General features: G+C 44.8%; 3 protein-coding genes and 3 non-coding genes across 6 annotated transcripts; 3 read left to right on the top strand and 3 right to left on the bottom strand.

Annotated features, from left to right (window-relative positions):
• LOC102178319 (histone H3.1) lies at window positions 91-927 on the bottom strand. Its single transcript, XM_018038542.1, has one exon. It carries the CDS (start codon window positions 902-904, stop codon window positions 494-496), a length of 411 nt encoding a protein of 136 aa, XP_017894031.1. The 5' UTR covers window positions 905-927; the 3' UTR covers window positions 91-493.
• LOC102178586 (histone H2A type 1) lies at window positions 3,654-4,139 on the bottom strand. The gene has a single exon (XM_005696807.3). It carries the CDS (start codon window positions 4,112-4,114, stop codon window positions 3,722-3,724), a length of 393 nt encoding a protein of 130 aa, XP_005696864.2. The 5' UTR covers window positions 4,115-4,139; the 3' UTR covers window positions 3,654-3,721.
• On the top strand, window positions 4,380-4,848 carry LOC108633414 (histone H2B type 1). The gene has a single exon (XM_018038546.1). It carries the CDS (start codon window positions 4,421-4,423, stop codon window positions 4,799-4,801), a length of 381 nt encoding a protein of 126 aa, XP_017894035.1. The 5' UTR covers window positions 4,380-4,420; the 3' UTR covers window positions 4,802-4,848.
• On the bottom strand, window positions 10,853-10,925 carry TRNAM-CAU. The gene has a single exon. It is a non-coding gene; the product is annotated as a tRNA-Met (tRNA).
• TRNAQ-UUG lies at window positions 13,813-13,884 on the top strand. The gene has a single exon. It is a non-coding gene; the product is annotated as a tRNA-Gln (tRNA).
• Window positions 17,687-17,758, top strand: TRNAQ-CUG. Its single transcript has one exon. It is a non-coding gene; the product is annotated as a tRNA-Gln (tRNA).

Here is an 18,095-nt window from a genome sequence, read left to right as displayed (position 1 = left end):
TATATTCAAGTGAGGGTGCCCTACCCAGCCAGCAGGAAGGGTATCTGTCCTGGGCCCCTCTTGACTTGGTATTCTGTTCCCGAACCCAGACGTCCTGGTTTACAGTTAATTAAAAATCTACACTGACTAAAAATTGGTCTTACACGTGCCCGCGGCTGGGGGAAGGAGGGAGCGTTAACCACTTTGAACCAAACGTCTCCGTTTCCATACAAAGGCTGATTCCTGGGAAGGGAGACTCTCAATACTTATCTCAAGGTGCAGAATGTTGGATTCACCCCAAATTCTACGTGGTGATTATAGGTCCTACGTTTCACAACGCCACTCAGAAACACGACTACCATAACATCAGCGAGCAAAATTAGAATGTTGGAGAAGCCTAACACTTTCTGCCACAATGAAAACCAGGATTAAATAGCAAGATAACAGTCCTTTTTCATTGTGTATGTAGGCGGCTCTGAAAAGAGCCTTTGGGGTTGAGGAGAAACGTCCAGGCTCACGCCCTCTCTCCGCGGATGCGGCGGGCAAGCTGAATGTCCTTGGGCATGATGGTGACGCGCTTGGCGTGGATGGCACACAGGTTAGTGTCCTCGAAGAGCCCCACCAGATAGGCCTCGCACGCCTCCTGCAGCGCCATCACGGCCGAGCTCTGGAAGCGCAGGTCAGTCTTGAAATCTTGCGCGATTTCGCGCACCAGCCGCTGGAACGGCAGCTTACGGATCAGCAGCTCCGTGGACTTCTGGTAACGGCGGATCTCGCGCAGAGCTACCGTGCCGGGCCGGTAGCGGTGCGGCTTCTTCACGCCGCCGGTGGCCGGCGCGCTCTTGCGGGCCGCTTTGGTGGCGAGCTGCTTGCGTGGTGCCTTGCCGCCGGTAGACTTCCGAGCAGTCTGCTTAGTTCGAGCCATAGTGTCAGCAACTTTAACGAACCCCACCTAGCCACATATTTATAGAGCGAGTCAGAAGCTGATTGGACAAAAGGCGACCAAGTCTGTCCAATCGGTAATCGGACTGACTCAAGTCAGTGCTCCTTCACTCAGTCGTGTCCGACTCTGCGACCCCATGGACTGCTGCACACCAAGGCTTCCCTATCCAGCACCAACTCCTGGAACCTGCTCAAACTTGTGTCCATCTACTCGGTGATGCCGACTCGAACTTTTCGATTGTTGGCCAAAGGCCTTGACCTCAATTTTTTTTTTTCAATTTTTCCTGTACAATTGTTGGCTATATAATAGCACTTTCCAGAAGAAATAAATACACAATACATGAGAAATATGGACTACAGTCCATGGGGTCGGGAAGAGTCGGACACGACTGAGTGACTTCACTTTCACTTTTCACTTTCATGCATTGGATAAGGAAATGGTAACCCACTCCAGTATTCTTGCCTGGAGAATCCCAGGGACTGGTGGGCTGCCGTCCATGGGGTCACACAGAGTCGGACACGACTGACATGACTCAGCAGCAGCAACAACTATATTAGAATAAAATAAAAAACAGGAGAAGTTCTTTTAGATAATATTTCAACCCAGTATATCTAAAATTTTCATTTCAACATGTAATCAATATAATTGTTAGATATTTCACATTCTTTTTAAATTTTGCACTAACCATTCAAAATACAGTGTACATATATAACATGTCCACCACTTTCTTTTTCAGGTTAGCCACATGTCCATTGCCCAGGGCCACTGGTTTTTACCATATTAAGACACTGAATGCAGCTCTATACCGTCACCTCTCAACTTTCCTCTAAACACAAATTTTAAGAACTTAAATTTGTTTTTCAGTAAAAACAATTTGATTTGCGTGTGAGGAATTCAAGTTATTACTTCATAAAGAAGCACATCCTTGCTTGAACTTCTTTTCGAACAATTCCCTTGCAACATAATTGATTTTTCTATTTTAGGAATGTAATTCCTTTGTTTTTAAAGAATCTAAATCCCCACCAATAATGTATATTTACCACACATCCCATGAGTTTGCATCTATAATAGTTCCCTGCATGCATGTGTGATACTCGGTCACTAAGTTGTGTCTGACTCTTTATGACCCCCCCATGCACTGTAGTCTGCCAAGCACCTCTGTTCATGGAATTCTCCAGGCATACTGGAGCAGATTGCCATTTCCTTCTCCAGGGGATCTTCCCCAGCCGGGGATCGAACCCTTCGTCTCCTGCATTAGCAGGCGGATTCTTCCCCACTGAGCCACCTGGGAAGCCACTGGCAGAAACTTGGGATAAGCTCCTTGCCTGACATCTGAATTTTTCTGGTCATCTCCTTCCCCTCAGAGACTAGAAATTACCTGGCAAGTTTTTTTTTTTTTTTCCTACTTCAAAGTAAGTGGAAAACTATCTAATACCATCAGTACATCAAGATCTTTAACACAATAAAAATACCAAGAAGATGGCATTTTAACAGTAGAATTTAGCATTTTCATCCTAAAACGTATGACCATTACCTTATATCGACATCTCAATTTGTGTGGATGGGTCCAAGGGAGCTAGGAAAATACTTTAGAACACAAAAATAAACCAATGGGTATAATTACTAGGTACCTCAGCCAACTTTTCCGATAAAAGACCTGAAGATTTAAAATTTCCATATTCAACGATGTAAAACAATGTACGCTGACGTGAAATTAGCGATGCTGAAATCAGCTGTTTCTCTGTACATCAGTACAGAACTGAATCTCGGAGACTGTTTTGGGTGAAAGAGAAAAGTTTTATTCCTTTGCCAGGCAAGAGGAGACACAACGGGCTCTTGTCTCAAAGTGAAGTCTCTCAGTCGTGTCTGACTCGTTGCGACCCTATGGACTGTAGCCTACCAGGCTCCTCCGTCCATGGGATTTTCCAGGCAAGAATACTGGAGTGGGTTGCCATTTCCTTCTCCAGATCTTCCGGATCCAGGGGTTGAACCCGGGTCTCCAGCATTGTAGGCCGACACTTTACCGTCTGAGCCACCAGGTAAACTTGTCTCAAAAAACCGTCCCAACCTGGGAAGATTTGAAAAGGAGTTTTTATACTTCTCAAGGGCGTGGTTGCTGATAAGGTCAGGGTGTATGCAGGATATCAGTTGGTCGGCTCTCCTAATCTTGATGAGTTTCTCTGATCCCTTTAATCTTGCCTCAGGTGGTTTCTAGTCTGCTCCTTAGACTAGCAACTGTTCAAATCTGCTATTTGGAACTCAGGGAAGTCAAGGCTAGTCTTGCCTACAAGAAACGGGGAGAAAGGGCCACCATGTTTGGGAGTCCCACTAGGCCCCACTGTTTTCAGTAGGTTTTTGAGAAAAATAACGCCTCCAATAATGGCCTTTGGCCTAAGAAACAGATTTGATTTGCTCCCTGGACACACGAAACCTTTAATTACTAAAGCCCAGAAAATCAAAAAGCCTTAAAACTGCCATAGAAAGGAATAAATCTCCCATCCTAACTTTTGTGCTTTCCAACTCAATAATTGGCACAGGGTGGCAATATTTAACGAGTAAATAAATCCTCGTATCTGCCAATCCTGATGGATAATAGTTTGTAGACTACATGATACACTTTAACAAAAGTGACTGTCTCCGAAGTTTCAAGGTTGGTGTAATACATGATTACTCTCAACTATGATCTAGGATCTAAGGTTTAAAATTTAGTGCTCAGTTCTTCCAAAGAAACTTTTAAGTGGCTCTGAAAAGAGCCTTTGGTTTGATTGAGACCTTACTACTGCGAAGTAATCCAGACTTCTATTTGCCTTTCGCCTTGTGGTGGCTCTCAGTCTTCTTGGGCAGCAGCACCGCCTGGATGTTGGGCAGGACGCCACCCTGAGCGATAGTGACTTTGCCCAGCAGCTTGTTGAGCTCCTCGTCGTTGCGGATGGCCAGCTGCAGGTGACGCGGGATGATGCGCGTCTTCTTGTTGTCCCGGGCCGCGTTGCCCGCCAGCTCCAGGATCTCGGCTGTCAGGTATTCCAGCACCGCCGCCAGGTACACCGGGGCCCCGGCGCCGACCCGCTCAGCGTAGTTACCCTTGCGGAGAAGGCGGTGCACTCGGCCCACCGGGAACTGGAGGCCTGCCCGCGAAGAGCGGGTCTTAGCCTTGGCGCGAGCTTTGCCGCCTTGTTTGCCACGTCCAGACATGACTCAGGATCAACGGTCACCCTCGAGAATGACAAGCGAATACAGAAACGGAAAGTTTATAACCCACGCTGGGCGCGAAAAGAAAGCTGTACGATTGGCTACCGTTTTACTTTTGTTTAGACCAATGGAAATGCGACTCTGCAGAATGCCTACCTTGATTGGGCGAAGCTGAGCTGTGACGTCACACAGAAGGCGCACCAATCACCAGAAACCTCTACTGCGCCTCATTTGCATAAACCCTTGTCCTTAAAAGGGTGCCTTTCGGCTCTCACTTCTATAGTGGTTCTGTGACTGCAGTACTTCACCATGCCTGAGCCAGCGAAGTCCGCTCCTGCCCCAAAGAAGGGCTCGAAGAAGGCGGTGACCAAGGCGCAGAAGAAGGACGGCAAGAAGCGCAAGCGCAGCCGCAAGGAGAGCTACTCCGTGTACGTGTACAAGGTGCTGAAGCAGGTCCACCCGGACACCGGCATCTCGTCTAAGGCCATGGGCATCATGAATTCCTTCGTCAACGACATCTTCGAGCGCATCGCGGGCGAGGCGTCGCGCCTGGCTCATTACAACAAGCGCTCGACCATCACATCCAGGGAGATCCAGACGGCCGTGCGTCTTCTGCTGCCTGGGGAGCTGGCTAAGCACGCCGTGTCCGAGGGCACCAAGGCCGTCACCAAGTACACCAGCTCCAAGTGAGGGACTGGCTGCAGAGTAGTCAGATTTCTTCTCACCCAAAGGCTCTTTTCAGAGCCACCTACCTTTTCTATAAAAGGGTCTGTCCGCTGATAACTGGTTTGAGAGGTTGTTTTGTTTTTACAATATAAGATCTGAAGATAACTCGTTGCAGTGTAAGTAGCTAGGGTATTACAATCACTTCTGGGTTTTTCTGTGATCTTACAGTTAAGATCTTCCAATTAAGCTATCTGGCATCTGTGTCTTGTTCATTGCCGGCTCCAAACTCGCTGCTCGCCGCACTCTAGGCCAATGAGCCTCAGAAACAAACTGTTTAGGTTCAGAAAGCCGCCTAAACCGAGATGATGGCAGACTAATGTCTTAACAACCATCTCGGTATCTGGAAAGTCAAAAAGCAGAAGCGGGAGAGGCAGTCAGGAAGTAAAAAGGGCCATCTCCGGGGATGGCCAGCATCAGGGAAGGCATGTATTAATAACTTACTTCTCATAGCCATCCACAGGCGGGCGGTTTAGATTATCTGTGACGTGAACAAAGACAATTTAACAGGCCGAGGGCCAGGATCCTCTGAGGCAGCTCGTTATGTATGATTATAACAAGAAGCAAGTCAAAAGAGACAGTTCTAACATAGAATTGGTTCTTTGCAGTATAACCAATAAGCTACACGGAGGGTAACTGGAAGGCTAGGGGTCCCCAAGCGGAGGAAATAGACTCCAAGTGGCAGACTTTTTTTTTTTTTTTCACCATGTTCTTGCCTGGAGAATCCCAGGGACAGCAGAGCCTGGTGGGCTGCCATCTATGGGGTCGCACAGAGTCGGACACGACTGAAGCGACTTAGCTGCAGCAGCAGCAGCATACAAAATTAAAAGGTTTCTTTTGTGTTGTCATGATAACACCTCAGCACGCCGTGGCTGAGGGCACCAATGCGGTCACCAAATACACCAGCTCCAAGTAAACGTCATTATAGGCCGTGTGGAACCCAAAGGCTCTTTTCAGAGCCACTCAAACATTCTCCAGAAAAGAGCCGGTGCGCCTTTCCTATCAGTTCAGGGGGGTGTGGGGGGGCGGGGGTGTGCTATCTCTTGAGTGGCATTTTTTAAAACGTGGTTTAACGGAAATAAAATACCTGGGTGTTAAGAAAGTTGCAGTTTTGTGAGAATTTCTATTATAGAAACTAGGTTCATCTGCTGCCTCCCCTTAGGTTTATACTGAATAGCCACAATACCTAAAAACCTCCAGGGCAACAGTTCGAACGCTGGAGAACCCCAGGAAATCACGAAACTGATTTACTGACTTCCTAACACATTTTTTCTTTTAGTAGTAGCTTCTCAGGAAGCCCCAGATTCAAATACTTGCAGTTTCGTACGTTCTACTGATGTGACTGGGAGCCTGCAAGCACTGAATGGGGGCCATTTTTGCATGCACGGGAACTACAAATCTATCCTTTGCATATCCCTTCTCTTTATATCATACTGCAGGTCCGAATGCAGGATCTAAGGAACATATCTTACAGCTACACAATGTGATCTGAATTGCTTTCTAACTCCTTAAAAGATAGATACCCCTGAGACGAACTTTTACAAGTGAGAATGGCAATACAAGTTGCAATGATAGCCACCAAAGCCAGAGGGTGCTTCCCTGACCCCTGAGAGAATAACGTCCACAGCGGTGACCCTCTTGCCCTTAGCATGTTGGGTATAGGTTTTGGGGTCATGTTCACTTTTTCTAATAAGATTTCAGCACCCCTCAGGTCTCTCTGTAGCCGAGATAAAAGATGCCTTAACCACCCCTGCGGGCCTGGCGCCGGATGGCGGGCATGGTGATGCCCTGAATGTTGGCACACAGGAACTTACTGTGGCTTACCGTAATTTATAGTCCCTCCCTGCCGGGGTCCAGCCCCGGTGGATCCAGGGTGATTCGAAGGTGGGGACGGAGTCGGCGTCCTTGGAAAAATACATATTTAATTACAGATATATAGAGAGATTAGAAACGGATAGTGTAGTAGGAAGATTAGTGGAGAAAAAGAGGCTGAATAACTTGGATTATGTGGAATAGCATCCATGCTCCAGATGGGAATTCAGCCAGAAAAACGAGGAGCAAGAAAGAACGACATGGGGGTATCAGCCTTTCTGGAAACTGATCCGATTTCTTTATTTTGGGGTTTGCTTATATACCTTTTGTTACATATAGGGAAGAATACAGAGTCACGTGGGGGTCAGCAGTCGTGACCTTTATCAAAATCAGGTGCTTCACATAAAAAGGTCTTAGGGATTTTATGATCCTTTCTTTCTGATAACCAAAAACTTATTTTTTCCAAGGGTGTTTTTTCTTAAACCAGCCACCACCCTCCAAATAAAGTTACACTCCTATAGGGTGAGGGTGTAGTGAGTTACAATCAAGAAAGGAATTTATTTAACCCAAGGTTAACATGATTAATCTTAAAGGTTAATGCTTATTTCTCCTATATGCTTAAAGGTTAATACTTATTTCTCCTATATGCTAGTTATATTCATTATAAGGGCAGGGAATATGGAGATTTAGCAGCAAACATCAGCCCAACAAATGAAAATCCTTTCACCAATGTTCACCTTAAGATCTATTTAGTCTTAAGATAGTGATAAAGTTACATTTTTACATAGCAAGGACACAGTGATTTATAACAAAGTACAGTGATCTATTACAAAAGAGAAAAGTCACTAACTCAAAAAGTCTAGTATTGCTAACCTTAAAAACTACTATATTTCCTTTCCTATATTCCAAAAACATTGATTAATATATTCCCAGGTGCCTAAGGATATGGAGGCCTGGCAGCAATCATTGACTCAACAAGAAGAAAAAGCCCTATGCTAATTAAGACTCTCAAAATACTCCCAAACTCTCTGTGCTGTTTACGGTTGAGAGGTAGTAAACAATCATGTGCATAGTGGCAGGAGTATGGATAATCCTGTCACACAAGCTAGTCTGTCAGCAGAGAGGTTTGACCTGAGACATCCTTGTCTCACCCAGGGCAGGGAATTAGCAGCAATTATTGACACAACAAATGAAAAACCCTTCACCAATATAATCCCTAACCAACCCACTATACTAATAATTTCCAACTCCCCAAAAGAATTTGCCTTTAGTAAGTCTAAAACATCTCTTGCCTCTCAGGTTGGGAGGCTGTAAACAATCACATGTGGCCAGACGAACCTATACAGGTGGGCTAGATAACCTTCAGAGGAGTCCTTAAGCTGAAACACCCTTGTCACGCCCAGGAATTTTTATTGACTTGGAGCTGCAAGTTAACTCCTTCTCCGAGAGAAATAGTTATGGGGGAGAGCCTCCAGTAAAGTCAGATGTGTAGGTGAGAGCATAAAACAGACTCTGGTTTGGGGGTAGATGCTCGGGAACAGGGGATTTCCTGAGGCTTGATCACGCCTTTGCGTATGCCAAGCCTCCTTCCTCATGACCTTTGCCACGGCGGAGTTCCTCACGCTGGCCCCGGCACCTCCCCACCTTGGCACGGCCTTAACATGTTGAGAGTACAGATAAATGGAAGTTCTAAAGACAAAAGTGGGGTGGGGGTGGGGGTGAGGGTGGCGGAGATGTACTTTCAAGCCGGCGTGGGGGAGGAGGAGCCAGGCATTTAGCTGAATTTTTCGGACCAAATTGAAAACTACAGAAATTCAGCGGGACAGATTCGCAGTTCTCGTTTCTCCCACTTCCTTGTTTCAAACAAAGGCGGAGGAGGAGATACCAGCCGAGGTTGCTCCAGAAGTAGCAGAGTTCTCTTGGATAACGTGAGGCTGACGGTATGGCTCCCGGTGGAAGGAAGAAAGGATCCTGTGGATTGAGATGTATTGGGCACGAAAAGGAGATTGACCAGTGAACGTAGATCTCCAGTTGCTACTTTGCCTAACTGCAGATGTAGACATAAAATGTAGTGAAGCTCGCAGCCTGAATTGGATTAGGAACGGAAGGACTAACTTCTGGCCCCAGCTCCACCACTTGCTCTGTGGCCATGGAGAAATTTAACCACTCTGAGTATTCCACTCTGTGGAAAGCACTGTTCGCAAACACACCATGTGCAATGTGGCATATTACAGTGTACTAACGATGTATGCTAGATTGTGAGGACAGTTCTACAAAGTAGGTAGTGTCATCATCTCCATCATCTCAAAGCAAAACACAAGTAATTTACCAAATGTCACACAAAAAAAGCTCTGAAACGACTTTGTTTTTATCAGAGTCACTCCTACAGCATGGGGGGGCTTCCCTGGTGGCTCAGAGGTTAAAGCGTCTCCCTGCAATGTGGGAGACCTAGGTTTGATCCCTGGAGAAGGAAATGGCAACCCACTCCAGTATTCTTGCCTGGAGAATCCCATGGATGGAGGAGTCTGGAGGGCTACAGTCCACGGGGTCGTAAAGAGTCGGACACGACTGAGCGACTTCACTTTCACTTTCCTACAGCATGACTATTCATGTATTCAGTTATTGGGCATTGGCCGTGTTTTGAGTGCTGTGCTATATTCTTAGCCCAACTAGGCCACTTCTTGACTGTGTCTTGCCACAGGCTATGTAAAGTATGGCTCACCAGACCTTTCCTCTGTAAAATGGAAGTAACTCGAAAATTGCGATGGTAAATTTACAGGGAGTTTAATAGCTCTTGGTCACTCAATGTTCTTTTGTCCTTTTCTCTCAGGTATCTTTGCATATGTATCAGAATGACATGAGATAATAAATATGAAGACTTTAATTAATAAAGCATTTTTTTTCTACTGGGAAGCCGGTAAATCAGTGGGACTCTAGCCAATTTTCTATTAATAATCCCCCCTCCCCCGCCGCCCCCCCACACCCCGCACTCACGCACCCTGTTGCTTTACCGTATTAACAAACTTTCAATAATGCTTTTTTCTTTTACCACGCTTTCCAGGTTCTAAAAGAAATCTCTGTAATAGTAAAACTGCTCAAAGTGATCAGTAAAAGATAACTATTTCTCTTCTGTCCTCTAATAATCTTCAGTGAATAACAGCAAACAAGATTTTAAACATTTAAATGGGATTTAATGCCAAAGGGATTTTAAGTGTTCTTGCTGCCACCAAAACCCAGCTGTATTTCCTAAACCATCCTTTCATCCAGTTAACTAATAAATATTATTCAGCATTTACTATTCACACAGGATAGTCACTGTATGCTAGGATAGGAATGGAAAATTCCGAATAAGGCTGTTCTTGAACTTAATTCTCTGTCACTGCTGGTGGCCTTGAAAACTGAGAGAACGTTCATACAGGAAAAGTGGGCAGTATCCAGCATATTTAAAAACACACATATCCCTACTCCCAGCAACCTCATCTCTAGGAATTTACCATTTTTGAAAATGTGAAAAATGACATGTTACAGAGTTTTCCAAGCAGCCCAGTTTGTAGTACCAAAGACTAGAAGTAATCTGAATGGTGAACAATAAAGTAGAACATTACAGTACATCATTCTACCTGCAGGTAAAAACAAATCTGAAGGCTCTTTTGCATAATATTAGTAGCAATATTTACTGCTTAGTGTGTGCCAGATAATGTCCTAAAACTTTCCCTGTGTGCTTTGCTGCGACTCTGCGACCCTTTGAACTGCAGCCCACCAGATTCCTGTCCATGGGACTTTTCAGGCAAGAATACTGGAATAGGTTGCCATTTCCTTCTCAAGGGATCTTCCCCACCCAAGGATCAAACCCACGGTCTCCTGTGTCTCCTGCATTGCAGGCGGATTCTTTACCTGCTGAGACATAGAGGAAATCCCAAAATGTCCTTGTATACATTAAATCACTTATTCTTTATAACAATATTTTGAGTTTAATTGCTGTTTATATTCGTTTTACAGATTATAAAATACAGGTCCAGAGATGATAATAAACTTACCTGTAAATGTACAGCTAGTAACAGTCGTGCCCCACTCTTAGCGACCCTGTAGACTGTGGTCCACCAGGCTCCCTGTACATGAAAATTTCCAGGCAAGAATACTGGAGTGAGTTGCCATTTCCTTCCCAGGGAGCGAGCCTCGCGTCTCCCAAGCCGCCTTAAAAAGAACTGCCCCCTCTGAGGTTCGAACTCAGGACCTTCAGATTATGAGACTGACGCGCTGCCTACTGCGCTAAGGAGGCAGACATGCATATTCACTGCTATTCGAATGTAGTCTGGCTTCAGAAACAGTATTTGTAACCACTATATGGCTTCCTTAAGTATTGATAGGTGATGATCTCCATGATTTACTGTCAAGTGCCAAAAGCAAGATACAGGATAATGTGCAGTAGATTTTTGTATACACAGGTTTGTATGAATCTAAAATATCTCCAGGAGACTACTACACAAATTGCTAATATTGGTCATTTTTGTAGAAAGAATGCTGGATAGCCTAAAAGCAGGGATGGATAGAAAATCTTTTTTGATTGTGATGTTTTTACGCACTTTGAATTTTTAGTCATATGTGCACATTGTCCATAAACAAACAAATGAAATAATAAGATAATAAATGCTTCAGTAGAGATGTATGTGGAAAACCCAAGGAGCAAAGAATAAGTAATAGTTACCAGCAGAGGGGAGTGGTGCACAAAACAGCATTCTGGGCAGATGAAGTAAGAACGTAGGTGTCACATTCAAGGCACTGGGAATGTTGGTGGGACTAACGTCTACAGGAGTGGGCAAAAGGGAGCGGTGCAAAGGGTTGAGCAAGCAGTCTGAATGTTACACCAAGGGCTTCATTCTGTATCATGAGCACACTTCTCAAAACAACGATATGGCTTCAGTATAAAACCTCTAGGTGTGAACCATGAAGAGTTTATCAAATAAGATTCTGAAATAGTCATGATTCTAGATGCCAGTTTAACATTGTATGGTCATTTAAATGAAGCAGACTGTCACATTATTTGTTAAATTATCTATCAGTCATAGATGTTTCTTTGTTTTTCTGAGCATGATAGAGACAGAAAAAGTACCACTAATCCATTAGGGAACTAGTAGTCCTTTTCTTAACCAGTTAAAAAGAGATGTCAAATACAACATTCTTACCTTTGCAACCAGGGAATCAGAATTGCAAACTGCACTGATCTATATTTAAGGACTCTGCAATAATGTCTAATTTTTGGACTTCATGGACCTGTCTCTTACAAATCAAGTGACACTCCCACATTTTTATTAGCTGAGAACAGACAGTAGTTTCATATTGGACAGGATTTCATATTGGACAGGAGAAAGGGAATCTGACAACACATTAGGTCACTTTTTACAGCCAGATAATTAATAAATTAATAAAATTCTTAATATATCAGCTCCTTAGAGGTGATGTGGATAAAGATAAAGAAAGGAAAGAGGACTTTGGGAAAGGTGATTTTAAGTAAGGCATGTGGATAAGGCCTCACAGAGGAGTCATTGGCATAGAGTGGTGAGTCACTACTTGTGGGAATCTGTTCCAGGCAAAAGGAACAAGTACCCAAACCAGGCCCCTGCTTAGTGTGTTTTGGGAACTGCCAAAGGCTGTTGTGGCTGGAGCAGAGGGAGCCATGGGATGAGAAGTTTTGACTTCTCATTTTTTTCTCTTTGTTCAACTGAATTTCTGCATAGAGCCTCAACAACCTGCAAGTTTTCTAGATAGCTGCTGAAAAAAAATGCCCTGCAAAGCAAGAGAAGATCACTCCATCTCTGTTAAGATCTACATCCAGAAAATAAATAAATAAATAAAATTGTTATAAAACCATTCCTGAAGACGTGGGTTCTACCAAAGGAGTCTTATTCTCAGCCATACCCCAGTACCAAGCCCAGAGCCTAGAATGTACACTGAGTCAATGACATGCCAACCAATGTCTTTTTACAGCTTAATATAATGAAAGGACATAACACTTAGATGGTTATCTAAAGAGGGGAGTTTTCTTATCTTTAATCATCCCACTCCCACAAGACCCCACACAAGCCTGCCAATTTTGTGAACAAACATTAGTTTTGAAAATATATGACAAACAAATTGGCCCATAGGAAGACACTGATGTTCACATTACTTTTGGTGGCAAAATATTGGGAACACTCTCATTGGGCAAAACTAAGAGATTAGGTCAAGAAAATTCCTTTTTCTAGATCTGTTCAGGTTACTGTTCCTGCATGCTAAAGAGCCCAAACTTGATGGCACAAAGCATTTTATTAATCTTCATGGAGTCTGTGGTCAGAGCACAGCTGCAATGGCTATCAGCTCTAAAATGTCTGGGGCTTTAGGCAGAAGATCATTGACTTGTGATTTACAGGACAACTGCTGAGGGCTAGAATTATCTAAAAGCATCTTCACTTGCTTGTCTGGCAATCGGCACTGGCTGTGGGCTAGGACTAACATTCAGAGGACTTTTTTTTTTTTTTTTTTTTTGGCCACTCGACCTGTGGGATCTTTTTCCCTGACCGGGGATCCAATCTGGTTGCACATCAATGGAAGTGCAGAGTCCCACTGGATGACCAGGGAATTCCCAGCCTGAGCACTTTCATGTAATCTGGCTCCCTAACTGTGCGGTGGCTTCAGAATGGTCAGACGTCTCATACATTCCAAAGAGGAGTGCCCCAGGACACCTAACCAGAAGTTGTGACATCCTATCTCAGAATAAAAGTCATAATCCTAACAAGGTCCCACACAGCACTGCCAGTTGTATATGAGAAGATGATTAAATGAGAGGGTACAAAGGTGGAAGCAGTGACTTCACCCTTAGAAAAGATCCTTGAAAATCCAGATGAAAATGTTTTACAAAAGTCATGCTGTTCTAAGGATAATTCTCGGTATAGGAATATCCTGAGCATTACTGGACTTCCAGCATCTGGCCCTAACCTGAAAACCAGTTGTGCCACTAAGCCATTAGGACAACCAAAACACCCACACATTTTCAAAATTACCGCTCCAGAAGGTACAGTTTTGGGGGGGGGTTGGGGGGGTCACGTTGTTTGAATTTTGGTAATGGGCATCTAGTGCCTCAAAGATGAATATTTGCCACAAGAGATACTTTTTCAAAGCCTTTCCTCGTGGGCCCCATGGTGTAATGGTTAGCACTCTGGACTTTGAATCCAGCGATCCGAGTTCAAATCTCGGTGGGACCTTCCTGGTTGTTTCCACGTTCGTTTTTGCTTCTGCAATCTCGTCCCTTAACCCAGCCTTTTCCCTTGTAATCCAACCCACCACGCGTCAGTATTAACGAGCAATAGTAACAGAGTCTACTCTGATGGGAAGTCGGAGCCCACCGGCTGCTGAGCGAAGCTGTGTTCAGAATCCAGTACCATCAGGAGAAGCCGCCGGTCCTATAACCCGTGCCCAGGTCTGCCCAGGTCCGGATGCGGAGGCGCCCTCTCTCCCCTGAGACAGCTTTATTCCTAGAAAGAAACCTGTGTGAGCAGGCAAGAGAACTTTGTTTTTAGAAGAATGGCCACTTCACCTTAAAACTGGAAAAGGGAGTCTAAACTGAGACGTGATAAATTTGTGATTAGAAGGCGATTAGGGGCGGTTCTGTTCTCTCTCGCGGCTGGGCTCTTCACAGAGGGCGCTCAAAGGAGGCATCTGAGCCCACGGAGCAGAGCACGATAGATGGACTAGCAGTCCGGGCCCTTAACACTTTCAGGCCACCTCTTCCCATCATAACTGCAAATCCCTTCAATTCTTACTTAGACTTATGCTAGGAATACCTCTGCACAAAGTTGATCCTGTGGGACTGTTCTTCAAACTGTGGGTAGCAACCCATGAGTGAGCAGCCCTTGCTATTACCTTTGAGAATTCCAGTACAGGACGAGTTCTTTCCACCTTGCTGAGGGCAGCTCCCCACATTTTCATGACTGTTGAAACATAACCTAACCTGCCCACACCTCCAGCCTCGTTTGTCACCGTTCCTGTCACACTCATCCCTCCAAAATATCTTCTAGTCACAAGCCATGATACAATCATTTCTACCATTTTCTTTTCCTTTCTGTATTTACTACCAGCAAAACGTTTTTGCACTCAATTTTGCCTCCAGTTCTGATTCTCTGTTCATTCCTCAAATATTAACTTAGACCTTTAAGCCCTTCTTACCCAGGCCTTCATTGGCTCCCTTATCTAGGCTCGCGTGCTCCATCTGTCTTTCCTCAGCACCCAAATGTCCCCTTCTCCTACCACCTCACGTTTTAACTGCTTCTAGACCGAGGATATCCTAGGGGAGAGACCAGTCCTGTGGCTTTGTTCACCTTTCACTTCTCAATCCCACAATCTCTGGCTCCTGTTAGGGGTTTAAAAATATTGAGTGCAGAGTTCCCTGGCAGCCTAGTGGTTAGAATTCCAGACTATCCCTGGTTGGGGAACTGAGATCCCATAGGATATGTGTCCAAAAGAAACAAACCAAAAAATTAATTAAATAAAGAGAAAAGAAAAACTTGCTGAGTGCATAAAGTTTCACCTAATCTGATTTGATCATCCCAGAACCCAGGGTAGCTTGTGTCCATGTTTGGTTCCAAAACATTCTGCTCTGCTTTTTCCCAAATTCATTCTCACTCTTTTCCTTCAATGATCACAAGTTTACAGTAAACTCTAAGAACCAGACTTTGCCCAGGACTGGAGCAGAAACTTCCCTGGTGAATGTCAACCATGACGTTGTCTTAATGAGGCCACAGCAGTAGCTCAATTTGGAGTTGAGGAAGGATATGTAATAGGAGCACCGAATTTTGAATCCGAATTTGAAAAGAAAGTCTCTTTTGACTACTTGCTTGCCCTGTCATCCTAAAGTCTGGATGTGCCTACTTTTGGTTATCTATTGGCTAAGGAGAGGCCAGTGCCTGCCATTAGCCTCTGAAAAGTGCTAATTACACATTTGTCATCCAGTTGAACATTTTTGAACGCTGCACAGAAAGTGAGGATTTAATCTGGAGGCGTTCTTTTTCCCTTTCTGGGGGTGCAGGAAGGAGACTCTAGCCTCTGAACATTGCACTTTATTCATTCCTTGCTCCAAGGGCTTCACTTGCTGTCCTCATCACAGTTCGCCTGAGGGTGTGAGTCTGGGAAAGCTGTAGGATGTGGCCCTGGGAAGTACAGGCCTTTTCTCTGCGACACGGGGCACCGCTGCTGCACAGGTCAAGGCCTCTTCCTCACGCAGTGCACTTTTGCTAACATATCAGCAACCACATAGAGTCAAGGCCATTGGGACTATTCTCTGAGGCATGGAAAACGTCATCGGGCTGGTGTATCCGTTGCTGACTAAGTTATGCCGATGAAAGAGAAATCTACCTGGGTTCTCCCCGCTCAGGTTTAAAAGCGTCTCCTTTGTAAGGACATTTTTCTTGTACCCGCCAGGTTTTGACAGTTTAGGATCTCCAATGGTGGATCATTACCCTCTCTCTTGAGGGTCTTCTACCTCCTCTATGCAAACAAGGAACAGCCCTTGGCCATTCTTCACCTGTTCTAGAGGAAAACTCCCAACCCAGCATTCCAGAAAAGAACCAATTTACAGATTTTGTCCAGTAAAAGCCACCCTGAAAAAAATCCTTCTGTAAAGGAATCCTGCAAGAAACCTGGCCTCTTGTTTCTGGCGATTTTTATTTTTTTTCCCCACGCAGGTAGTGGGAGTTGCGCTTCATGGTCTAAATGCGCTAGAGGCGCACGGACCCCGAAACCCGCCTCCAGTTTAAAATCTGAAATCCTGGAACGCAATCCCAATCTGCAAATCATGAAAGTATTTCAGCTAGGTCAGTCTCATCCGACGGGCGTCGAATTCCAGGAAACTGCTTGGAGCAAAGCTAGACTCTCCTGTACCGCTAAAGAAATCGCTGGGTACTCACTGCTAAACTTGTGCTGGGTATCTTTGCCCGCGAAAAGCCAGCCCGAGGAGTTACTGGATTAGGGTGCAACTCAGAATATTCACCAAGACCCATCACAAAACTGATTGTCTTGCAGGTTTTCACCAAGTGTGGACGCCGATGTGTGTGCGGGAAACAGTTGCGGCAGCAGAAGAATCTTCTCTGTGTCCATTTGGGAGTCTCTGCATATTTTCTGTTGGTGAAAGTAGGACCGTGGGGCTGGACTCAGTCCTAGGAAGATTCTCGAGGGCCTTTCCTTCCCTTTTCCTCTCGCCTCCCCAGCTCCGCCTTGTGCTCCCTGGGCTGCAGGGGTCTTACTCCACTCGCATCTTCCAAGCATGTTTAATTCCATTTTCCTTAAATGTCAATATCTCATCTGCGACTCTGATAAATCTTTCCATAACGCGTTAGCGAAAGAGGTAGATCAGTTCAGTTCACTTGTAAGGCGTGTCCGACTCTTTGCCACTCCATGGACTGCAGCACGCCAGCCTTCCCTGTCCATCACCAACTCCCGGAGCTTGCTCAAACACGTGCCCATCGAGTCCGTGATGCAATCCAACCATCTCATCCTCTGTCGTCCCCTTCTCCTTCTACCTTCGATCTTTCCAGCATCAGGGTCTTTTCCAACGAGTCAGTTCTTCGCATCAGGTGGCCAAAGTGTTGGAGCTTCATCTTACCACCCTAGAAAAAGACGATTTTCCGTGAAGTAGTAGAATCTGAGAGAGAAGGGTGAAAGACACCAGGTCTGCTTCAGGTTATTCATCTGTAAAATAGCGATAATGATCCCCATCTCGTAGGACAACTGTGACCCTTGGGTGAAGTAACAGTACAAAACGGTTATCATAAAACCGAGCACTCCGTGGGAATGGGTGGGTGGAGAGAACGATTCCTAACATTAGGGAGGCAATGTTTTCCAGTAGAGTCTGGCTTAGAAGATAGTTACAGGCATGTGACAGGTAAGAGTTCATGACTTAATCCTAGAGGAGGAAATGCAAAATGTATTTCTACACTTTAGAAAACCACATCAAGGTTCTTAGGGAGGAAGAATTATATCATCAAAGAATTTAGAAGGTAGTCATGCAGGCCAGGCCCCATGGTGTAATGGTTAGCACTCTGGACTCTGAATCCAGCGATCCGAGTTCAAATCTCGGTGGGACCTACAGAAGATCTGTTTTTATCTGATTTCACATCTCTCTCTGTAAATTTCTGATAACACTTATTTCTATGGAAGTCTTCTCATTGCAACCCCTGGAAGCTTTCACCAGCAGACACAAGGGCTAGGAAAAAAGTGCTATCCCTCTTTATTAAGTTCAAATACAAATTTTCTTTTGGTATACTAAATGCTTCTCAAAAATTACATCTTTACATTTTATTGGTCACTTGCTACTATTAAACTTGAAAACAACTCAAACTGGGGGTGGGGGGAGACCCTTGAAATACAAAACACACACCAGAGATAGTTAAAATTATATTCGTCTTTTAGTATATTTTTCTGT

The sequence above is a fragment of the Capra hircus genome, chromosome 23 (assembly GCF_001704415.2).
Source record: "Capra hircus breed San Clemente chromosome 23, ASM170441v1, whole genome shotgun sequence".
Taxonomy (NCBI): Eukaryota; Metazoa; Chordata; class Mammalia; order Artiodactyla; family Bovidae; genus Capra; species Capra hircus.
The sequence above is the reverse complement of the archived record's forward strand: the minus strand, read 5'-3'. Positions and strand labels throughout refer to the sequence as shown.